General features: G+C 29.9%; 1 protein-coding gene across 2 annotated transcripts; it reads right to left on the bottom strand.

The window, feature by feature from the left end:
• Positions 1-6,027: 6,027 nt before the first annotated feature.
• LOC137829726 (uncharacterized) lies at positions 6,028-14,364 on the bottom strand. 2 transcript variants are annotated; one of them, XM_068636611.2, is made up of 10 exons: positions 14,100-14,364; positions 13,939-14,013; positions 11,942-13,859; positions 11,225-11,366; positions 11,031-11,113; positions 10,568-10,803; positions 9,172-9,258; positions 8,260-8,359; positions 7,379-7,592; positions 6,028-7,259 (listed from the first exon to the last, which is right to left on the bottom strand). In XM_068636611.2, exons 3-10 carry the CDS (start codon positions 13,838-13,840, stop codon positions 6,304-6,306), a joined length of 3,717 nt encoding a protein of 1,238 aa, XP_068492712.2. In that variant the 5' UTR covers positions 13,841-13,859; positions 13,939-14,013; positions 14,100-14,364; the 3' UTR covers positions 6,028-6,303. The 2 variants fall into 2 exon arrangements, with proteins under 2 accessions (XP_068492712.2, XP_090160585.1); XM_090304459.1 differs by having other exon boundaries at positions 11,942-14,013; positions 14,100-14,290.
• Between the last annotated feature and the right edge of the window lie 4,641 nt (positions 14,365-19,005).

Below are 19,005 nucleotides of genomic sequence, written 5' to 3'. Positions count from 1 at the left end.
AAGTCCAAGGCAGGTTTAAATGTAATATTTTAATATATACTTTTATTTCCGTGGAATTTTTATTTTGAATTATATCGAGTAGTTTCTTATATATTGTTTCCCTGGGTTCTTAAAATGATTTAAGAAAATTATAACTGAACTATTTGAAATAACTTATTAAGATAACAAACAAATATTTAAATAAATATAAAGAGAAGACATAAATGATGAAAATGTAACAAATAATAATTTAATAAGAAAAAGATAATATAATAAGAAAATATCAAACATTTGAATAAAAACATATTAATATTGCTCTTCTTCATATCCTTATTGTTTTATTTTTGCATGATTTTTATATGTAGTGTGTTTGTTATCCCAAATTACAAATAAAATTCATTTTAACTTCTCATATCTTCTTAGATATTCTTTTCTATTAAAATTGATACTATCTCTTCTGCAATATATAACATTAATCTAAAAATAATTCAATCAGTTTCTAACTATGAGGTTTGGACACTTTTTCTTAAATATGTATTCGGACACATGTATTCGTGTTGATACTGGTAGGATACTTATTGGTAAAGTGTTTAATTCAAAAAAAATATTTATTGGATTTTTGAAAATTCTAGCAAGTTTTTAACACAATATTAAAATGTATAAATACATTAACTTTCTAAAAACTCAAATTTATTATATAAATTTTTATTATGATTATAAAAATAAAAACGAATTCTTTTGAACCAGTCATGAAAAATATTTTTCTGCTTCCAAAAGAATCGGAAACATATTTTTGCACATAAATATTTATTTTCAATTTATATAATTCAAAATTATATAATATATAAATTTGTGTTCCCGTATCCTAATTTTAGAGATTATACATGTTGTTTCAGTATCCATATATGTGCTACATAGGTTTCTAAACATATAAAGCAAGACTTAGTTCTCATTCAATATATTCATTAAAGAAAATTTCTTATATTTATTTACCCACTAAATATTATCTGGATTATCTTTAATCTGATTTACTTGATAAAAAAATCACCATCTACAATACATATTTTTCATGATGTTAATTTATCCATATATTTTAAACAATTAATATATTAAGCTATCAGTTATATTTTAATTCAAATAATACGTTAGAAGATAAAAAAAAAATTATTATATTTTAAACTTAAATTTATAATTTTAAGTTTGTTCTTAATATTTTAAATGAAGTTTGTCATTTAATTATATAATAATTTAAATTATTTAACTGTTAATGTAACAATTTTATATATCTAGAAGTTATAAAATTAAAATATAATAATTAAATCTTTATATGTAGAGGATGACGTGTCCTCGTCGAAATTGGAGCAGGTTTAGGTAGGTACAAGGTTGGTAAATAAAATCTTTTTTTTCTTGAGAATTGTTTCATTGTACTTATAGTAAATTGTTTTTTCCGCTTTTATTGTGAATTATGATTTCTAGGGTTAACGTCATATTTTATTACTAAATTTTTATATTTTTGTGAAATTTATTAATGAATTTTAAATTTGGTAAATTTTATTATTTAAATTTTAAAATATACATATTTTATCTCTATTATTTTTATGTTAAATTATGAACCGTGTGATGACATTACATTGGCTTTCAATCATACGAAATATTTATTATATTTTTAAATTATATATTTTATCACTAAATTTTTACATTTTTTTAAATTTTATTCCTAAATTTTCTATTTTACAAATTTTACCAATTTTTTATTTTATAAATTTTTAATTAAATTTTCAATTTTGTAAATTTTATCATAAATTTTAATAGATATTTTATTGATATCAATTTACTAATCTATAATTATTTAACCAATAAATAAGATAAAAAAGTAAAAAGTTCAGTAATTTGATTATTAAATTAAACACAAATATTTCATGTTGTATTAATTAAAAATAATTATCCAAATTTTCTACTCTTAAATATTAAACTATTTATTTATAAACTATTATAGGAAACGAGTTTACAATCTTGAAAACTTAATTTATTTAACTACATTCATGTTTAAAATTCCACCTGGTTTATATTTTTAATACTTTATCTAAATTTACGTTCGAATAATGGTAAATTAACTAATATAAAGTTATATAACATGGTAAACTGAGAAAAATATATAAAGAAATTCAAAAAATGTGCGGGAAAAATAGATACAATACAAATAATCAATAATAGTTTATATCATTGTAAATAGCAAAATAAACGATTTTAAAGTAAAAGATATTTTGAAAAAATTAAATTAAATTATTCTCATCTAACACATTTTAGTTAAAAAGATTGAATATATTTTTAATCCTCAATTTGACACAATTGTTATTTTTTAATTCTCCAAAAAATAAACGAGTAGATATTATTTATCCAAAAAATTTGCATCCTCGTCTATAAAATAAAACTTATAATCTCTTAGCACAAACACAGTATAACTAAGGAATAAAACAATTTTTTATTTATTATGTTGTATTTAAAATTATCATTGTAGAAATTAAATTGTTTATCGTCTTATGGTTACGACTTCAATTTGGATCTAAGTCTAAAATATAGAAGTTGTATCAAGATTTCATAACTTTTTGTGTAGATTTGTATATCAAAAAGTTGTTGATACTCAACACAACTTTAATTAGATGTAATGTGAGCAAAGTCAAAAACATTCAAGACGACTTCATAATTCCAATAATTAAAACTCATAACAATATTAATAGAAATTCTAATAATTTTCTATGTTTGAAGAGATAATTATGGAGAGAAATTATATTAATGATCTACATCTAAATATGTAATTTATTATTTGGTTACAATCAATTAATTTAGTAATAAAAAATAAATAGATAGTATTTTAAAAATTAAATTGCAGCGAAATTATCATGATTAATTAAATACTAATATAGTGAAATTATCATGACTAATTAGGTATTGATATGTAAGAATTTAAAGTTGAAAATGTTTACACATTTTTATGCATATTGACATCTTTAAATATAGAAAAAAGCATAGCCAAAAAATATAATAAATCCACCCATCAATCTGAAAATAAATAAGAAATAAAACTACTTATAAATTTCAATCACCCATAATTCCTTTTATTAAAACTCATAACAATAGGAAGTAAAACTCATAAAATAGGAATTCTAATCATCCTCTAATAAATTGTAATAAACACTATTTAGATATTGTTTCAATTGTTAGTGACTAAAAGTTTTTTTATGTAGAAAAATGTTTGTCAATTAATTTTCTACAATCATGATTTTCTTTCAACATTTTTTACCTTATTGACCTCTTTAATTTACGTCATGAGAAATTTGTGAAACACACTCAAATTTTTACAAAAACAGGTCTGATATAGAAATTCAAACTACTATTTACATAGGCATACAACCAAAACATAAAAATAACATAGGTATACAAAAAAAAAAATTGAAATAAATATTTTTTGAGAAATTTATTGTATGGTCATGTCTTTACCTTTTCAAGTAAATAATTGTATGAATTATAGAGATTACATACTATAATTTTACCCACAAAATTCTTTTCTTTGCATGTCAATATCTAAAATTGACAATAAGATCCAATAGCACTTGACAAACATTGTTTCTCAAGGTTATCTAATTTACACACAAAGCTCTAAAGTCATATCTATAGAAAACTCTTTCAACCTGCAATGCACATTCAACCGTATCATTTCTAAAAACAACAATTATTTTTTTTAATCTCTTCGAAGAGTAAATGACTACAAAAGGGAATCAATCAACACAAAAATTATAGTCACATCTATCTATAAGGAATCAAATTTTGCATGAGATAAAAACTAAGCTGCGAAGTACTAAAATTTATTTTCTGAGAAAAGGACTCCTAATTTGAAGAAATTAAAATCAATTACAACTGAAATTATTTACTTAAATATACCTCGCAAGTACTAAAAATTGGTGTTCTGAACCAACTCCAAAATCTCCTCTTCCCTTTTATTTTATGGTTAATGTTGAATGCATCATGTAAGCAATTAATTAAAGATTGAAAGTAATTAAGAATAAACCAATTAATTATATATTGTAAACAAAAAACCATTTGGCATACCATAAGCATATAACATTCTTAACAGATTCTCTTGGAAAACCATTGCATCAAAACTTTCATAGACTTCGTCATGCATACATCTATATATACTGATGGCGAACAAAGATCTCCATGCTGAGATAGTTGACAAACCACAAACCGAATGACCCTTGCTATGAGACTTCAATTCTTTTTTTTGTTTTAAGGATTTTCAACATTTTACAGTTCTCCATAAGAAACTATCAACAGAAAAGATAAAAAGCAGCAGAAAACTTAAAAACTGACATGAAAGTTGGATCAAATGGTCACATTAGATGAAGAAAAAAGGAACATGAGAAATTCAAAAATAAACCGTGGATGAGTAAATAAACAATGGACAGAAAAGATAAATGAAGGCACACCAGAAAGCTAAAAACAAACCATAAAAGAGATTAAGAAAATCGGCACAAAAGATTAAAGCAAGAATTTGTGAACAGAAAATCCTAAAATACTGCATCAGTAAAAAAAAAAAACGAAATTAACAAAAAACCAAAAATATCAAAAACACTACAGAAAAAAAAATCATAAAACGTCACAAAAAGAGAACCAAAAATATGTAAAAAAAAAACCCTAAAACATCACATAAAGATAGCCAAAAATAAATAAAAAATAAAAAACACTGGAGATGAAAAAGTTGTATCAGATGAAGAAATAAAAATTACTGAAAGTCAAAAAATAGAAATAAGATGAAAACATCCTTACAATCCTAGAACACGAACTCAACAATAATAAGGAAAAATACACTAAAAAACAAAATGATAAAAATGAGATGAAGAAATGGTATAAAAGATTACCTCGTCATGAAGAATGAAAAGAAGAAAATCGAACAAAAATGAAAAAAAAAATGATTTTATACAACACCATATATATAGTGAAAAACAATCGTCATTGTAATTTCAAATTTCAAAAGCACGTGTCAATTCTACAAATGTATAATAGTATTTTTGGACAAAAATATTTTTCAATACGACATCTTTGCAGTTGCCGGAATGATGAAAAGGAGTAAAGGAAGATGAGAGAAGGGGGGCAGAAGATTGAAATGGAAGGTCTTTCAGGGTTTAAGAGAAAAGAGAGAGATCGAATTTCACAGAGAGAAGGGTAAAGCAAAATGAAAGTGAAAAATATGAGTTTTAAAAAACGTTAAGTGACAAGTTTTGGTTTGTCGAGATGTGGTGTGGTGGAGGTTTTACTACTTTTGGTATTAAATATTTTGAATTTTTTTGTACGAAATTCTCTGATAGATAGTGGTCATCACCATAACACACGTATTTCCAATTTTTGTACCAACAAATTTTGTCCACTTACATCACTTTTCCATACCAGTCAAAAATTTAGATTTAACAATTGATTAGTTAGCTATTCGCAAAAAATAATCTATAACAAAAATATTTATTGAAATGGATATAAATAATTCTTTCAATATTTGTATGGTATAATGAAATAAGTCTGACGTTATAATTGGTCACATCCAACTGACACCGATTCAAAAGAAAAGTAGAATGGGTTAGGATTTTTAAAATTCAAGAGTTGAAATTTGTGAAATTGAAACCTAAGGGATAAAATTGTATTCAAAGGTAAAATATATAGTAATATAATGCAGATTTATCACACCGCCGTTACGCTGTTAATAATTTAGTAGTTGATAAAAGGGAAAAAAATAATTCTAAATTTCGAATGATAAATATCACAGTTTAAAATTCGGGATAAAAAAACATAAAATATAAATAAATAAAAAGAAAAAATATACAATTAACCCTAATTTATAAAAACGTTACAAATATGTTTTAAGGTTCAAAAGTTTTCCAGAAACATTGTCATAATATGGCTGACACTTCTTAACCTTTACAGTCAACTTGTATTCTCACTTCTTCCGGTGAGAATGTCGTGAGGAGATAAACATAATTAGAAGAAACATAATAAATGATAGCTTGATAAAAATGTTTTTTTTTTCAAAAAATTGATAATGAAGAAGGGAATCTAACATTCCTAATATAAGACTTTTGAGAAACAGGAATTACTAGGAAGTTAAGATCACCCTATTCTAACGGCCAGGATATTTCAAAATACACGTACAATCTCGTCCATCCTTAAGTACAAAGACCAAGGGCTAAACTCCCCTTCCAGATTGCATTGCTAGATTCCCTTTGTTAGTGAATACCTCCAAATATAACCTACTTATAACTACAAATGGTGCACAAATCAACTGGCTTGGTTTGACAAAAATATCCCCCCGCTACCACGAGAAGCACTGCCTGTAGATGCACAACCAGAAGCCGTGTTAGGGCTCCACGGGGAGGGACCACTGTTCCGTTCAGTTTCATCCACCTGCAAATCAGGCTCAGATACCTCTGAAGACCCTTTCACCCAAGGCTTGTTATTGGTCATGTCCTGTGATGTACGGTGCAATAACACGTTAGTGGCGGAAGCACCTTCACCAGAGGCACAATCACCATTAGCTCTAGAATCAGAACCACAAACACTAATAAATTCACTATGTTTTTCTTCTGTTCCCATGAAGTTCGGTGGACCACAGTCCGTGTCGCTTCTCAGTTCACAACTGTCGGAAATTATACATGAATCCTGGTGAATAGAGTCAGCACAAACTTTTGAATCTCTTGTAATACTTTCTGCACCACAGGGTTCCGAGTCTTCGACACTTATGTTATTTGATATAACTTCATTTGATACTTCGACACGATTTGGAAAGTTTTCAGTAACCTCCAACGAAACACTAACACACTGTCCTTCTGTAGCCTCAGTGTTAATACGAGATGTGAGACACAGTCTTTCCTCATAAGGAACCGCGCAATTGTTCAACTGGCTATCTCCAGCTAGGCAACAAGTATCAGTCACATATTCACAGGCATTTTTAATACTGTTGTCCATGACCGGATTCTCATCACCTGTCTGACGAACAACTTGACATGTGTCACCTTTTGAAGATTGTCTATAATCATTAATGTTGCTAGCAATGTCAGGTACATTATTCAGTGAACCCTCAGGAAGATGACAATCAGATTCAGTCGATATGGTTTCATCCTCTATCTGGCATGTATTAGGGCGGGGAGGAATCTCTATATGATTGATCAAATCAGATCCAGATGAGCCCGCTCCATTGCAATTATTTACTATTTGATTGGTTTGAAGATTGAAAGCTACAATAAATCGTATTGGGTAAAAATCAAGTTCAAATTTTTGAAGACAGATAGCAAGTGCATTTGTCTCCAAGCATACAAAACTATAATAAAAGGAAAAAGTGTAGAGGCAAATGTACCGTCTGAAGGAATCGGTTTATGACCAGCCAACTCATGTTCTGATATCTTCTTCTGTAACATATCTACATGAGGAAATACCAATAGATTCATATTATGTATTGTTTGCTTGATTGTTGATTCAAGTGGCTCAAACCCAAAAATGGAAGTCCAAGTTTCTCTGAGTTCTGAGATAGCTGGTATCACCAATAACTCAACATTTAAAGAGCCGAGTCCCTGGAAGTAGGAGAAATAGAACTTTGGATCTCAGCAAAATGGAAGATAAAAAAAATATGAAATCGAGAGAAAAATTGAGAACAAAATGGTGTCAATCCACAAAAAGCATCTATCAAAGTGCAACGTGATTCTTTCCTATGATAAAACTAACCATATACTCTGGGCCCCAATTAAAAAAAAAGCTCTACTGTCTTTGTCAAATAGTTAATATAATATGGGGATAAAAGTATATTTTACTGACTAGTTAGCAGTATTTACTTTTAAGATTCAGTGCCATCCAAGACACTGTTCATTGTTGTGCATGCATATAATAAAATTAAGATGAAAATGTAAGCACAGTAAAATCTACTTTCATTTTCTCTACTTTTCATCACAAATCCAATGTTCCCTTGTTGGTCTAAGACTTTCAAATCCAAAAAAAGAGGTCTTAAGCAAACCCTGTCCAGTATTCAATATTCATCTATAGCAAATAGGCTAAGACGGTATTATCCCACCCTTCAGAAAATATGGCACACAGATCATACATCATTTACTTGTCTTTTACAGAAGATGTGACAGAGTAACGTTAGGGAAAAAATAACAAATTATAGGCTAACAGAACACAGATTTCTAAAAAAGAAAAACAACAAAGTTTTGGCAGCAAAAACTAATGAGACAAAAAATTTACCAATTCAATGGCATTTAGAAGCCTGCGGCACATTCCTTGTCGCCTGTACATATAGCGGGTTCCAATAAATGGCATCTCTGCTAGTTGGTTCCCATGGATCCTATTTGATTAATTAAGATGAAATGTCATCAGAATTTTTCACCAGGTTGGAAGGGAGAGTAGAAAAGCTATGCAAAAGAAATTTTCTAGGTATTTGGCAGAAAATAAAGGACAGTAAACCATCATATCTTATCACAGAAGAAAAAGACAGCCCCACGGAATACATCAATTATCAAACAAGTTAACTATCCTACAAACGGAATGTTAATGCCCATGAAAAATGAAGGTTCTGGAAAAGTAGACCCAAATAGTTAACTGATGGCTGTGTCACATGGATGGATATGGGCGTGCAGTATGGCAAACTTTCTAAAATCTAGGACAAGGCCACAGCAATTTGTTATATACAACAGTATGATGTAACAACAATAAAGTAATTAAAAAACATAAGTATTTTAATAAACTTCTAGCTTAAAGTTTATAGAAGGTTCAAGTTGTGAAGGGAAGAAACATGTTACATAACAATTTATTTCATTTATTAACAAACTAAATAACTTTGTAACAGAAGTTAATGTTTCATATCAACTAACTCAACTTATGGGATACATGGGTGCTTCTATTAAGCAGTAGCATATTATACTCGTATCATGGGTATGTTAGGAGTGTCCATGATCATAAAAAATGTAAACATCGATTACATATCTTGGTGAGATGCCTATATCGCAATTTTTTGAACAAAAAGAATATGTCCCAAATTTGTGAAGTGCCAAAAAACATTGAACTCAACCGTTTGCAGTCAAATACCAACACAAAGTATTTAATCCTTGTTTTGCCACAGAATTTCATAAGCAAATATCAAATTAAGTAGACATTTACCTGATAGATGCAGCAGAAATTATCTCATCCCCTCTCTCTAGAATTGCAGTAACAAATCCACTATAACTCAGACGACTGAAATTTGACCTGACAGATAAAATTGCTTTGTTATTACTAGCATGCATAGTCCTAGAATTATACCAATCCATTCTAATACAATATTAATGTTCTAGATTCATGAAACTAGGTCACCGTTGTTTATTTACTTAAATATAAATGTAGCAACTGTGAAGGAAATTTAAAAAGAAAAAATACATTTTCTGAAAGTTTACTAATAGGATTTGACTGCATCAGAAAGTTTCATATATTATGAAACTGACATGTATAATATTAAAAATGAGCATTGAATTGATCATGGATTTCATAGAAATAATCTTGACATGGATTCAATTGCTTAACATGAATCTAGAAATTATTAATGCAATTTATTTAGTTATATGCGGTCTACCAATTGCAATCATTGATCAACTCCACAATTTTACAGACCAAGTGTAAACCTAGCTTAGTATCACTATTGCACATTACAAATTATCGATTAAAAGGTTGTAGGGATATCAAAATGCCCACAAATGGACTAAACCTTTGGGGTTATAACTTATAAACCCACTCTTTCAAGAGGAACCCCACGTGTAGGTCGCTAAAGCACTCTAGAGATGATAAAACATCAAATATAAATCTGTTATCTGCCAGTTCTACAATTTTCCATTCCAATGACCAAGAAAGGGAATACTATCTAACTGATCATGAATTTCCACAAAGGGGACTCATTACATCCCAATTACATAATTTTCCATTTCAATGACTAGGAATCATACATGTATATTTCATAAATATCAAATATTAAAAATCCAAGGTTATAATCTTTGTTGAATTTCTAAATATGAATGCAACCACTACAAGACAGCCATCGGCTTATGAGAATTGGCTGCACACATAGGAAATAGGCTCATGAGGCACATTTGTTGCAGCAGATTGAATGCAATCAGTAACATCCAAAAAGAAATATTTTGGAAGAGGACATAGGGATAAAAGCACATTAATTAAATGATAAGTCTTTTGAAACATTATATACATGTCATAATTTACTTCCACATCCATACATTCGTCTAGCAAAAAAGCTCTAACATTAATATCCTCTTTTATTTCAATTATTATTCTGCACTTCCCTCCATCACACTGATTTAGTTTCAAAAGAATATTACCAAACTTCCGTTCACAAATCATGTGATAGTTTTTTAATTACCATACCTTTTTATTGAAAAACTCAGACCACATATAACACAATATGTTAATCAATTACACAAACATAAAAGAAGGTGTAGGCATAACCAACCAGGCGTTGCAAAGAAGAAAAGTGGTTAAAAGAATGTGAATAAGAGGGGCAAGATGACCTTACCCACGGTTATAGAGAATACTGTGGATCAGATTGACCCCACTTCTATGATCAATATATGGCATGAAGCACTCATCCATTATCGATAATGCAACAGCAAGCTTAGAATTACATTCAACCATCTGAGGTTTTATCTCAGAAGCATCAATCCCAACATCTGACCGCCGAATAAAAGTCCATGAATATCCATCTTCAATTTCATGTTTAACCCCTAGGAGCATTTCAAGTCTCTCAGATAACTAGACGACAAAATGAAAAAATAAAATTAGTTTGATAACAAATACAAGAAAATGTTTCCAGATTAAGCAACAAATACAATGAACCAGGAAGCAACAAATCATTAAAACAGTGACCAATATTGCAACTCAAAAAGCTTGCCACGAATCAATTTCCTAAACCAATTAATCAAGCAACTACCAATTACAAGCAGCAATCAATATTAAAGAACATGAAAAACAGATCATACCTCTTGACATCTGTTTCCACAAAAGAACACATCACTGGAATCAATAGTGTTGCAATCATTTGCCTCAATGCAGGATCTGTGACCTACAAAAGTTAAGAAAAATTATATTCATTTCAATCGAGGAAAAGCAACTGCTACTCACTTGAGAAAAATGAGCATCTACTAAACAAAAGATATGTATTTATAGGACATACATTTTTGCTCACATAGTCGGCACGTGAGTAATTTTGACACAGTAAGATCATTATCACCATCCTTTTGGTCTGAACATCCATTAACTGACCCACAAAATTTGCAACAGCAATAAATGCAGTGCCAATCACCAGATGGAAACTTCTGCAAGCAGAAAACAAAAAATATCATTTACTTTCCACTACACTATTTTCTATAATGACATGGATACATCAGAAAACTAAAGATATAGAAATAACAATAAGAATTTCCCATTATTTCTCACAATGTTACAGGCATAACCATCTCAATTTTTTCTAATAATAAATATATATCATCAGTAGACGATAATTGAGTTTTCTAGGTAGTGAACCATCTAAGCCACAAATAACCAATATAAGTGACTGGGAACCACGTATTATGCCTTGTACATCTGTCAAAACATGCTGATCCTGGCCATCTTTCGTATTTAAAAACAAAACATACAACAATTAAGAAGCAAAAGGATAGAAAACACACTAGTGCTCAGAAATGCAATAAAACTTACACCAAATTAGCATAAATTCAAGTCATTTATCTGTCATGACTCAAGAGACTCTAAATAAAATGCGACAACTGGATAATGCTTAACACACTGAGTTATCTATCCTAATAAGAAATAAACAATGAAACATATCTACTCAGATCAATTATATAGAAATCACTTTAAAATGACATTGACCGCACATCAAGATACATACTTCTATATCCAAGCAGTCTTGATGGAATGTTGATGGGCAACCATCACAACATATCAGGTCTCCACCATCTCCACAGACCCCACAAGTATCATCATTCGGATCTTCACCCGCAACATCAACAAAATGAAAACCATGACGTTCAGATTCATCTTGCTTATTCCACGAATCTAGCAAACACTTTAAAAGAGACTTTCCTTCCTCCACATATATATTTTGAAGTGGATCAGCGAATTTTCTTCCTGCGTGAACTTCAAATTCTGAAATTGTAATGATTTTATCACAGCAGCCACAATGAATGCCATCTCCTGTGATCTTACCATCCAGTACTTCACTTTTATCTTCAGGTGCCTTATAATGAACCTTCCCATTTAGAAGGACTGTGCCCAAATCAATCATCCAAGCAAGCAAAGTTCTTTTTCCACTGTACAGTACATATCCCTCAGTTTCTGAATCTATCTCCTCAGCATTACGAACCAATGGACCACTTCGCAGCTTATTTTGTGTTTTGTGTCGCTTATGATCCCTCACACGAACTGGCATCCTGTTAGGTGATATAGCATCTGTGTCTCCAAGTGACCGCTTCCTTTTCATTTTCCTCTTCACTGACTTTTCTTTGTTTTTGTTACCACTGACTCCATCAACTTTATTTCCACCCTTTCCCCCTTTCTCTACAGATTTATCTTTCTTTGTTCTTTGCTTGTTAATTACCTTTGTGAGTATTTTGAAATCCTGTGCTGGTATTGGTGTAAATTTGAAGCCTGGCCCATATGCCTTACCTTCACCATTACCAGCTTCATAATACTCTTTAAGCCTTTTGTAGGCCAAGGTGATTGACCAGTGTGTGTGTCCGTCCAGACTAACATACACTGCATCATGGTACTCTCTACCATTCCTAGGTCTATAGTCAACTGTCCAGCCTGCAGCTGAGAGAATTTCCTTTATTTGCTCCCTCACTAACTGCTTTACTCTATTTTTTCCACTTTTTTCATTCTCAGTATTTGATCTTAATGGTGAGGCCACCAAATTGTTGTCAGTTTCCGAAGCCTTACTAAATTTAGACTTCTTGCCAGAAGTGACTTCCTTCTTTTCTAGCTCATCCCCAGCAGATTTCCTTGAATTTGTATCTTCCATTGCATTCACATTAGCATCATGTCTCATAGTTAAACCCTTTTTATCTTTTCGAAGGGCAGTCTTTTCTTTTCTATTATGCACATCCACATGGTTTTGTTTTCCGGCCAGAGGGGGTCTTCCACGCTTACGTGGCAACTGATCAACTAATTGATGATCCACTAATTGATCTTCCACTTTCAAATTTATTTTGGGAGGCCTCCCACGCTTCCGTTTCAAATTCGTCGTGCCATTCTCTTCCTTCTTCACCATAGCCTTTTCATTCTCAGAACTGTCAGCCAAAAATTCATCAGCTTCTTCACATTCCGCCTTAACTTTCCCCCTCTCAAACCCACTGCATTCTCTATCACTCTCAGAAACAACATCTTCATTCTCTCCATAGTACACTCTTTTATCCTTCCCCCCATTAGACCTTGAGCGCAACACGCGACCCCCAACCCGTACTTCATTATTCGAACCTTGCTCCTTCTTTGTCTTCCTATCTACCTCAGCTACTACAGTACCACCCACACCACTAAAACAACCCCTACCACTCCCATTCTCTTCCAAGTCAACCTCTCCACTCGCACTCACATTCAAATCAAAGCCACATTCTTCTTTAACATCACGTGCAGCTTCACCCTTCTTCTCAATCGTTGAGTTCTGCACCTCCAAACCCTCGCCATCCAAGTCAACAGCCTCGCTCTTCACAACGACCTTTTTCTTGTGAACAACTCCTTCGCCTCCAGAAACCGTCCCCAATCGCGCCCGCGATCTCAGCCCCTCTCTCATTTCTCACGGAACCCTAATTCTACAAACACCATATAGTATAGTTATTAGGGTAAGCCAAAAGAAAACCCAAACGCATAAAATACTGATTCCATTCTAACCAGAAAAACTACAGGTACAGTTGCGTAGATGAAGCAAAACGCGTGTAAGGTACGTTTCCCAATCGGCCTCTGAAACTGGCCACAAAAAGAAGAGCGTTAAAGAGAAATCGAATAGAGAGATGAGATGAAGATGAAACGCTTGCAAAGGTTTGGAAGCTTACCAATGTGCGAAAATTTGCAAGAAATTCTACGAGACCTGAACCTCCACGCAATGAATCATTCGGTTCCGTGGCAGTCGAAAGGGTATGGCGTACCAAAATTGCTTTGGAATTCAAGGTTTTAGAGCGAGAAAGAGACGAATAGAGAGAGACACCAAGAGGGGTTTAGGAGAGTGAGAGAGAAGACGCACAATTGACAATATAAAAATAAATATATACGGTGAGAGAGCGCGTGTTCAGACTTTCCACTCTCTTTCTTTCTTTTTTCTTTCTTTTTTCTTTTGAAAACTTGTTAATCAGATATATGGTGCCAAAAAAACACTCATTCAATTTGATTTTCATAATATTTTTAAGATCTTTTGGCATTTTCTATTAAAAACGAGGCATTTAATTTTATTTAAAATAACTTGAAAAATTTAGAAAATGTTGAGTTTAACTGATATTTGAAAAGATATTAGGGTAGAAGTAGAAGATGTTATCTTTCCATATTTTAGTGGGAAATAAATATTTGGTTTGAAATTTGGTTGTTTTGTACGGTGGTGGTGGTGGCGGTGACTTCTTAACTATTGGCGGCACTGGTGGTGGTTCCCATCTGCGTTCTCCAAACCTAAAACCCTCCCTATTTTTTCAGTCCTATTTTGTCAAGTCCAATAATCCTTTAGCTTCTCTTTCCGATTCTGCCATAATTAAACTCGTCATTTCTTTTCATCTTCCTCAATTAATATTATATTTTTTTATTACGAAAATAAATATTAATCAATCAGCAAAATGGAAATGGGTGATAAATGATATTTTCACCACAACATATTATTTGAAAAAAAAAAAGAGGTGATGAATGCTTAACATTAAATCGGTTATTGTAGATATAATCTAATTTCTAAATTTGTATCACTGTTAATCTAAACAAACCTTTAATTATTATTTTTATTGACTTATTTTTATCTTCGAAGTGTGAAATAATTAAAAAGTGATAATTCAGTTATTATATGTGTAACCTTTAATTTATTTAATGATATATTTAATCTTTGTTATATGGGTATTGGGCTCTGGCTTGTTGAACTGAAATAAAAATAAAACAAAACAAATAGGAAGTGGGTGGTAAACTTAGTAAACTCACCAGAAAGTAAGTAAATCAAACTTGGTTCATTCTCCTTCAGTCTTCCTTCTTCGAAACTTTCTTCCTTCTCTTTAAATCCAAAACCCCAAAACTACATGGCAAATTTTCCTGCACCATATCAGTTCTAACATATATATTCGAAATGACAAAAATACTCTTTAAAAATAACAAAAATAACCTTAAATAAAAAGAGAAGTGGATAAATATTACTTCCAAAACTCTTTTGAAATATCAACCTTGAGTTTTGTCTCATTTAATTTTATTTTATTTTCATTGTCATATTTTCCTTTAAGATGACACATGCATGTAATTATGATGGTAGGGAATTCTGAGCTTAAAGTTGGTTTTTGGTACGTTTAATGAATATGTGGTAGCAGTATTGTATTTTGTCATCTTCTCCAAATTCTAGTTTCCTTATAGTTCAAACAAAACTAAGATAAAGAAAGCTAGTTTTCTACTAAGATTCAATTTAGGTTATAAATGATAGCTTAATTTTGTTAATTTGACAACCTTGCATTACATGGAAAATTTTACAACTTAATTGATTATTTTAATATTGAGAAAAAAATATTATTAAAATGCATGAATATTCAACTTCAATTGTGATTCAATTTCTTATATAACACTATTTATATTTTTATTTTTCTCGTTGTTTTTATTTCTCTATTTATCACCTTTTTGTTTTTATTTTTTTATCTAGCACCATTTCAAGAGTAAAATAAAATAAAATTGAATGCATTAAAAAAATAAATCTTTTTAATGTTTAATATAGTTATTAATGAATAAAGAAAATTTTTTTACAAAATAAAAATATAAAAAAAATAAATTAAAAATGTTTAGTTTAAATTTATTTTTTTAAGAATGAAAATAAAAAATTAAACCCTACAACAACATAAAAGTTGAATTTGTAAACATAAATTAGTATTTATTTTTATTATTATTGATGATGTAATCATGTTAATTTTAAGAAAAAATTACAGGACATAGTTATAAAAAAACCAAAGTCAATTAGTATTAATTAGTAGTGGACACACAGATAATATTGAAGTGTCCACCCTAAATGCAAAATCCTAAAAAAAATACAAATGCTACACTTAATACTTAACAGAAACAAAAATAAATAAAGAATGACAGAAAAAATAATAATAATAACTAAAAAATATATAGAAGATAAAGGCAAAACAAAATAAGATAAAGATAAAATATAAAAAAAATAAAAACAAATCTAAACAAGATAAATATAAAACGATTCTAAATAAGTATGTCACACCCAACATCTTTGATTTCTCCATCTTTCCTTTTGTATTACACACCCAACATTTTGTTTGTTATCAACAAATGACTTCATTATATGTCATTGTTCACTATGATGGTTCAATGAAATAATGTTTCATTGAAGGATGTACATTAAGTTCTATGACACCAAAAGTTGTTGTTATCAAAAGGGGAATGACCTAGAAAGAATGAAAGAAGGCATCAAATGATTGTAGAAAGCATTCATGAAATCATCCAAGCTGACCCTTCCACACCAGTGTTAACCATAATAGCGCACATGAAGTCATCCTTAGAGTATACTGTCACATATAAAAAGGCATGGCTAGGAAAACAACTGGCCATAGAAAATGTATATGACAACTGGGAAGAGTCATACAAAAAATGGTCAGCACTCCTAAATGTAATGCAACTTTACGTTCCTAGGTTTATTCAGAAAATAAAGACCCAACCTATTTATGAAGGAAACCAATCGGACGCGGACCACATCATCTTCAACATGGTATTTTGGACATTCAAATCATGCATTGATGGTTTCAAATTTTGCAAGTCGGTGGTCCAAGTTGATGGAACTTTCTTGTATGGGGTCGCAGTTGCGCAAGATGACCGGAAAAAATTATCCATGAGTTTCTTTGGAAAATTTAAAACATTATATAATTTTTGGTATAATTAGGCTGAGATGCTTAAGTTTCATATATGGATTGATAACTTAGTCAGAAAATTGGATTATTGATATTTGTAATTTTCTCTTAAGTGCATTGCTCTAACTTAAGTGATAATGTACTAAAGATAAATTAATTAATTTTAGTAGATATTTTTCAAGTGAACTATCGTCGTTTTAGTGAGGATCAACCTAAGATAATAAGTTCAAATCTTAGAAGTTTTCGTTAAAGTTTTTAAAAAATTGACTTAAGTGAAATCTCCTCGTTTCAACGATACCAATTAAAGAGAAATTGAAGTTTTATTTAACCAATGTCATTTAAGTGAATATACATTGTAAAAATGATATTCCCTTGTGTTTTAAGAAAAATGCTTCTATTTGTTTAAGATAGTTTTAAATGTCTTAAATGTTATACTTGTAGTATAATGTTTTTTTTTCACATAAAATGGTTATGTTTGTTAGTGTATCTTTATAGAATGTGATTTACATGTGTTTGGAATGTGATTTTGATGAAATCATTTATGTAATTTTGTGAATGGTGATTATTGGAGAGGTAACTCAACTTCACATGGCAATTGAGTTATGGAATGTATGAATAGTATATTTAGGCTTTATTGATAACATAAATCATGATGATCAACGTATAAAGTTGTGAAAAGTTTATGATTGTTCCTACATCTATTTAGGAATTAAAATTCACTGAAATTTCATGGGTGAACAAAAAGTTATCATCTATGTGTGAATTATCTCATGGGATTGAAATTGTGGGACAATTCAATGACCATGTATACAATGAAAGATATGATAAATATTAATCTTAGATGTTCGAACTCAATAAAATATTTCATAATCATATAGTCTTATAAATTGTTTATGTGATTTTTTATGTTTTTGGTAAGCAATGAATATGTATGCGTACTTTTATTAAATAAATTGTGAGTTTTCTTATATCAATTTGATGTTAACTTACATTACTTATTTCTTATACATGTCAATTGATCTTGTTTATTTATATGATTACAATGATCATATATGTGTAAGAGAGTTTAAGAACCAAATGTAAAGGTGAGTGCCCTTAAAGATATTTGTAAATTTTATTATCAAACTTTTGTCAACACGTTTACTTTTACATTAGTTGACCTTATGTTTTGTAGTTGAGATATGTTTTATAAATTCACATGAACAATTAAATTTTATTTTTCTATTTATCTTTAATGTCACTTGTAAATTTTTTTTCTCAACCATTATCTTATTTTAAATTATTAAATTTATAATCTTAAATTTGATACTAATTATTAAATTGAGTAATTACCACAATATAAAAAAATTATAACTATAATTAAAACACAAATCTTTACATTTAAGAATATAGTATCGCATGTCCTAGTGTTTAACTTGACCTACTTTAACTTTTTTTTCATAAAATAATTATTATCACCTGCAAGATAGAAGAGTTTTAATATAAATTTGAAAAGGAAGACCCTTTCCTAAATGAAATTCTATCTTCAACAACTTATTGTAGTTATAGGACTTCACCTTCTCTTTTTAGTTGTTTGCACCACCATAAGCATGTAACATCACCTCCTTAGGCTTTAACTGTTTGCATCTTTCTATTCTCAACATATGAAAATGCATCAAAGTTCAATAACTTAATAATTCAGCATGTCTTGTCTCTCATGGCAAGTGACATGATCAACCATTAAAAAAATTTCTATACATACGTGTTACCATTTTGAATTTATAAATATTAAAATATGAATATAGTATTTCAGTAATTCAATAAAAAATTAGAAATATATTGATTTTTTTTTTCAAAATTTAACTATTAAACCATTGTTATTTATAATTTTTATATACTC

Source organism: Phaseolus vulgaris, chromosome 7 (assembly GCF_051622355.1).
Source record: "Phaseolus vulgaris cultivar YP4 chromosome 7, ASM5162235v1, whole genome shotgun sequence".
Lineage (NCBI taxonomy): Eukaryota > Viridiplantae > Streptophyta > Magnoliopsida > Fabales > Fabaceae > Phaseolus > Phaseolus vulgaris.
This window is presented reverse-complemented; position numbering and strand designations above follow the sequence as displayed.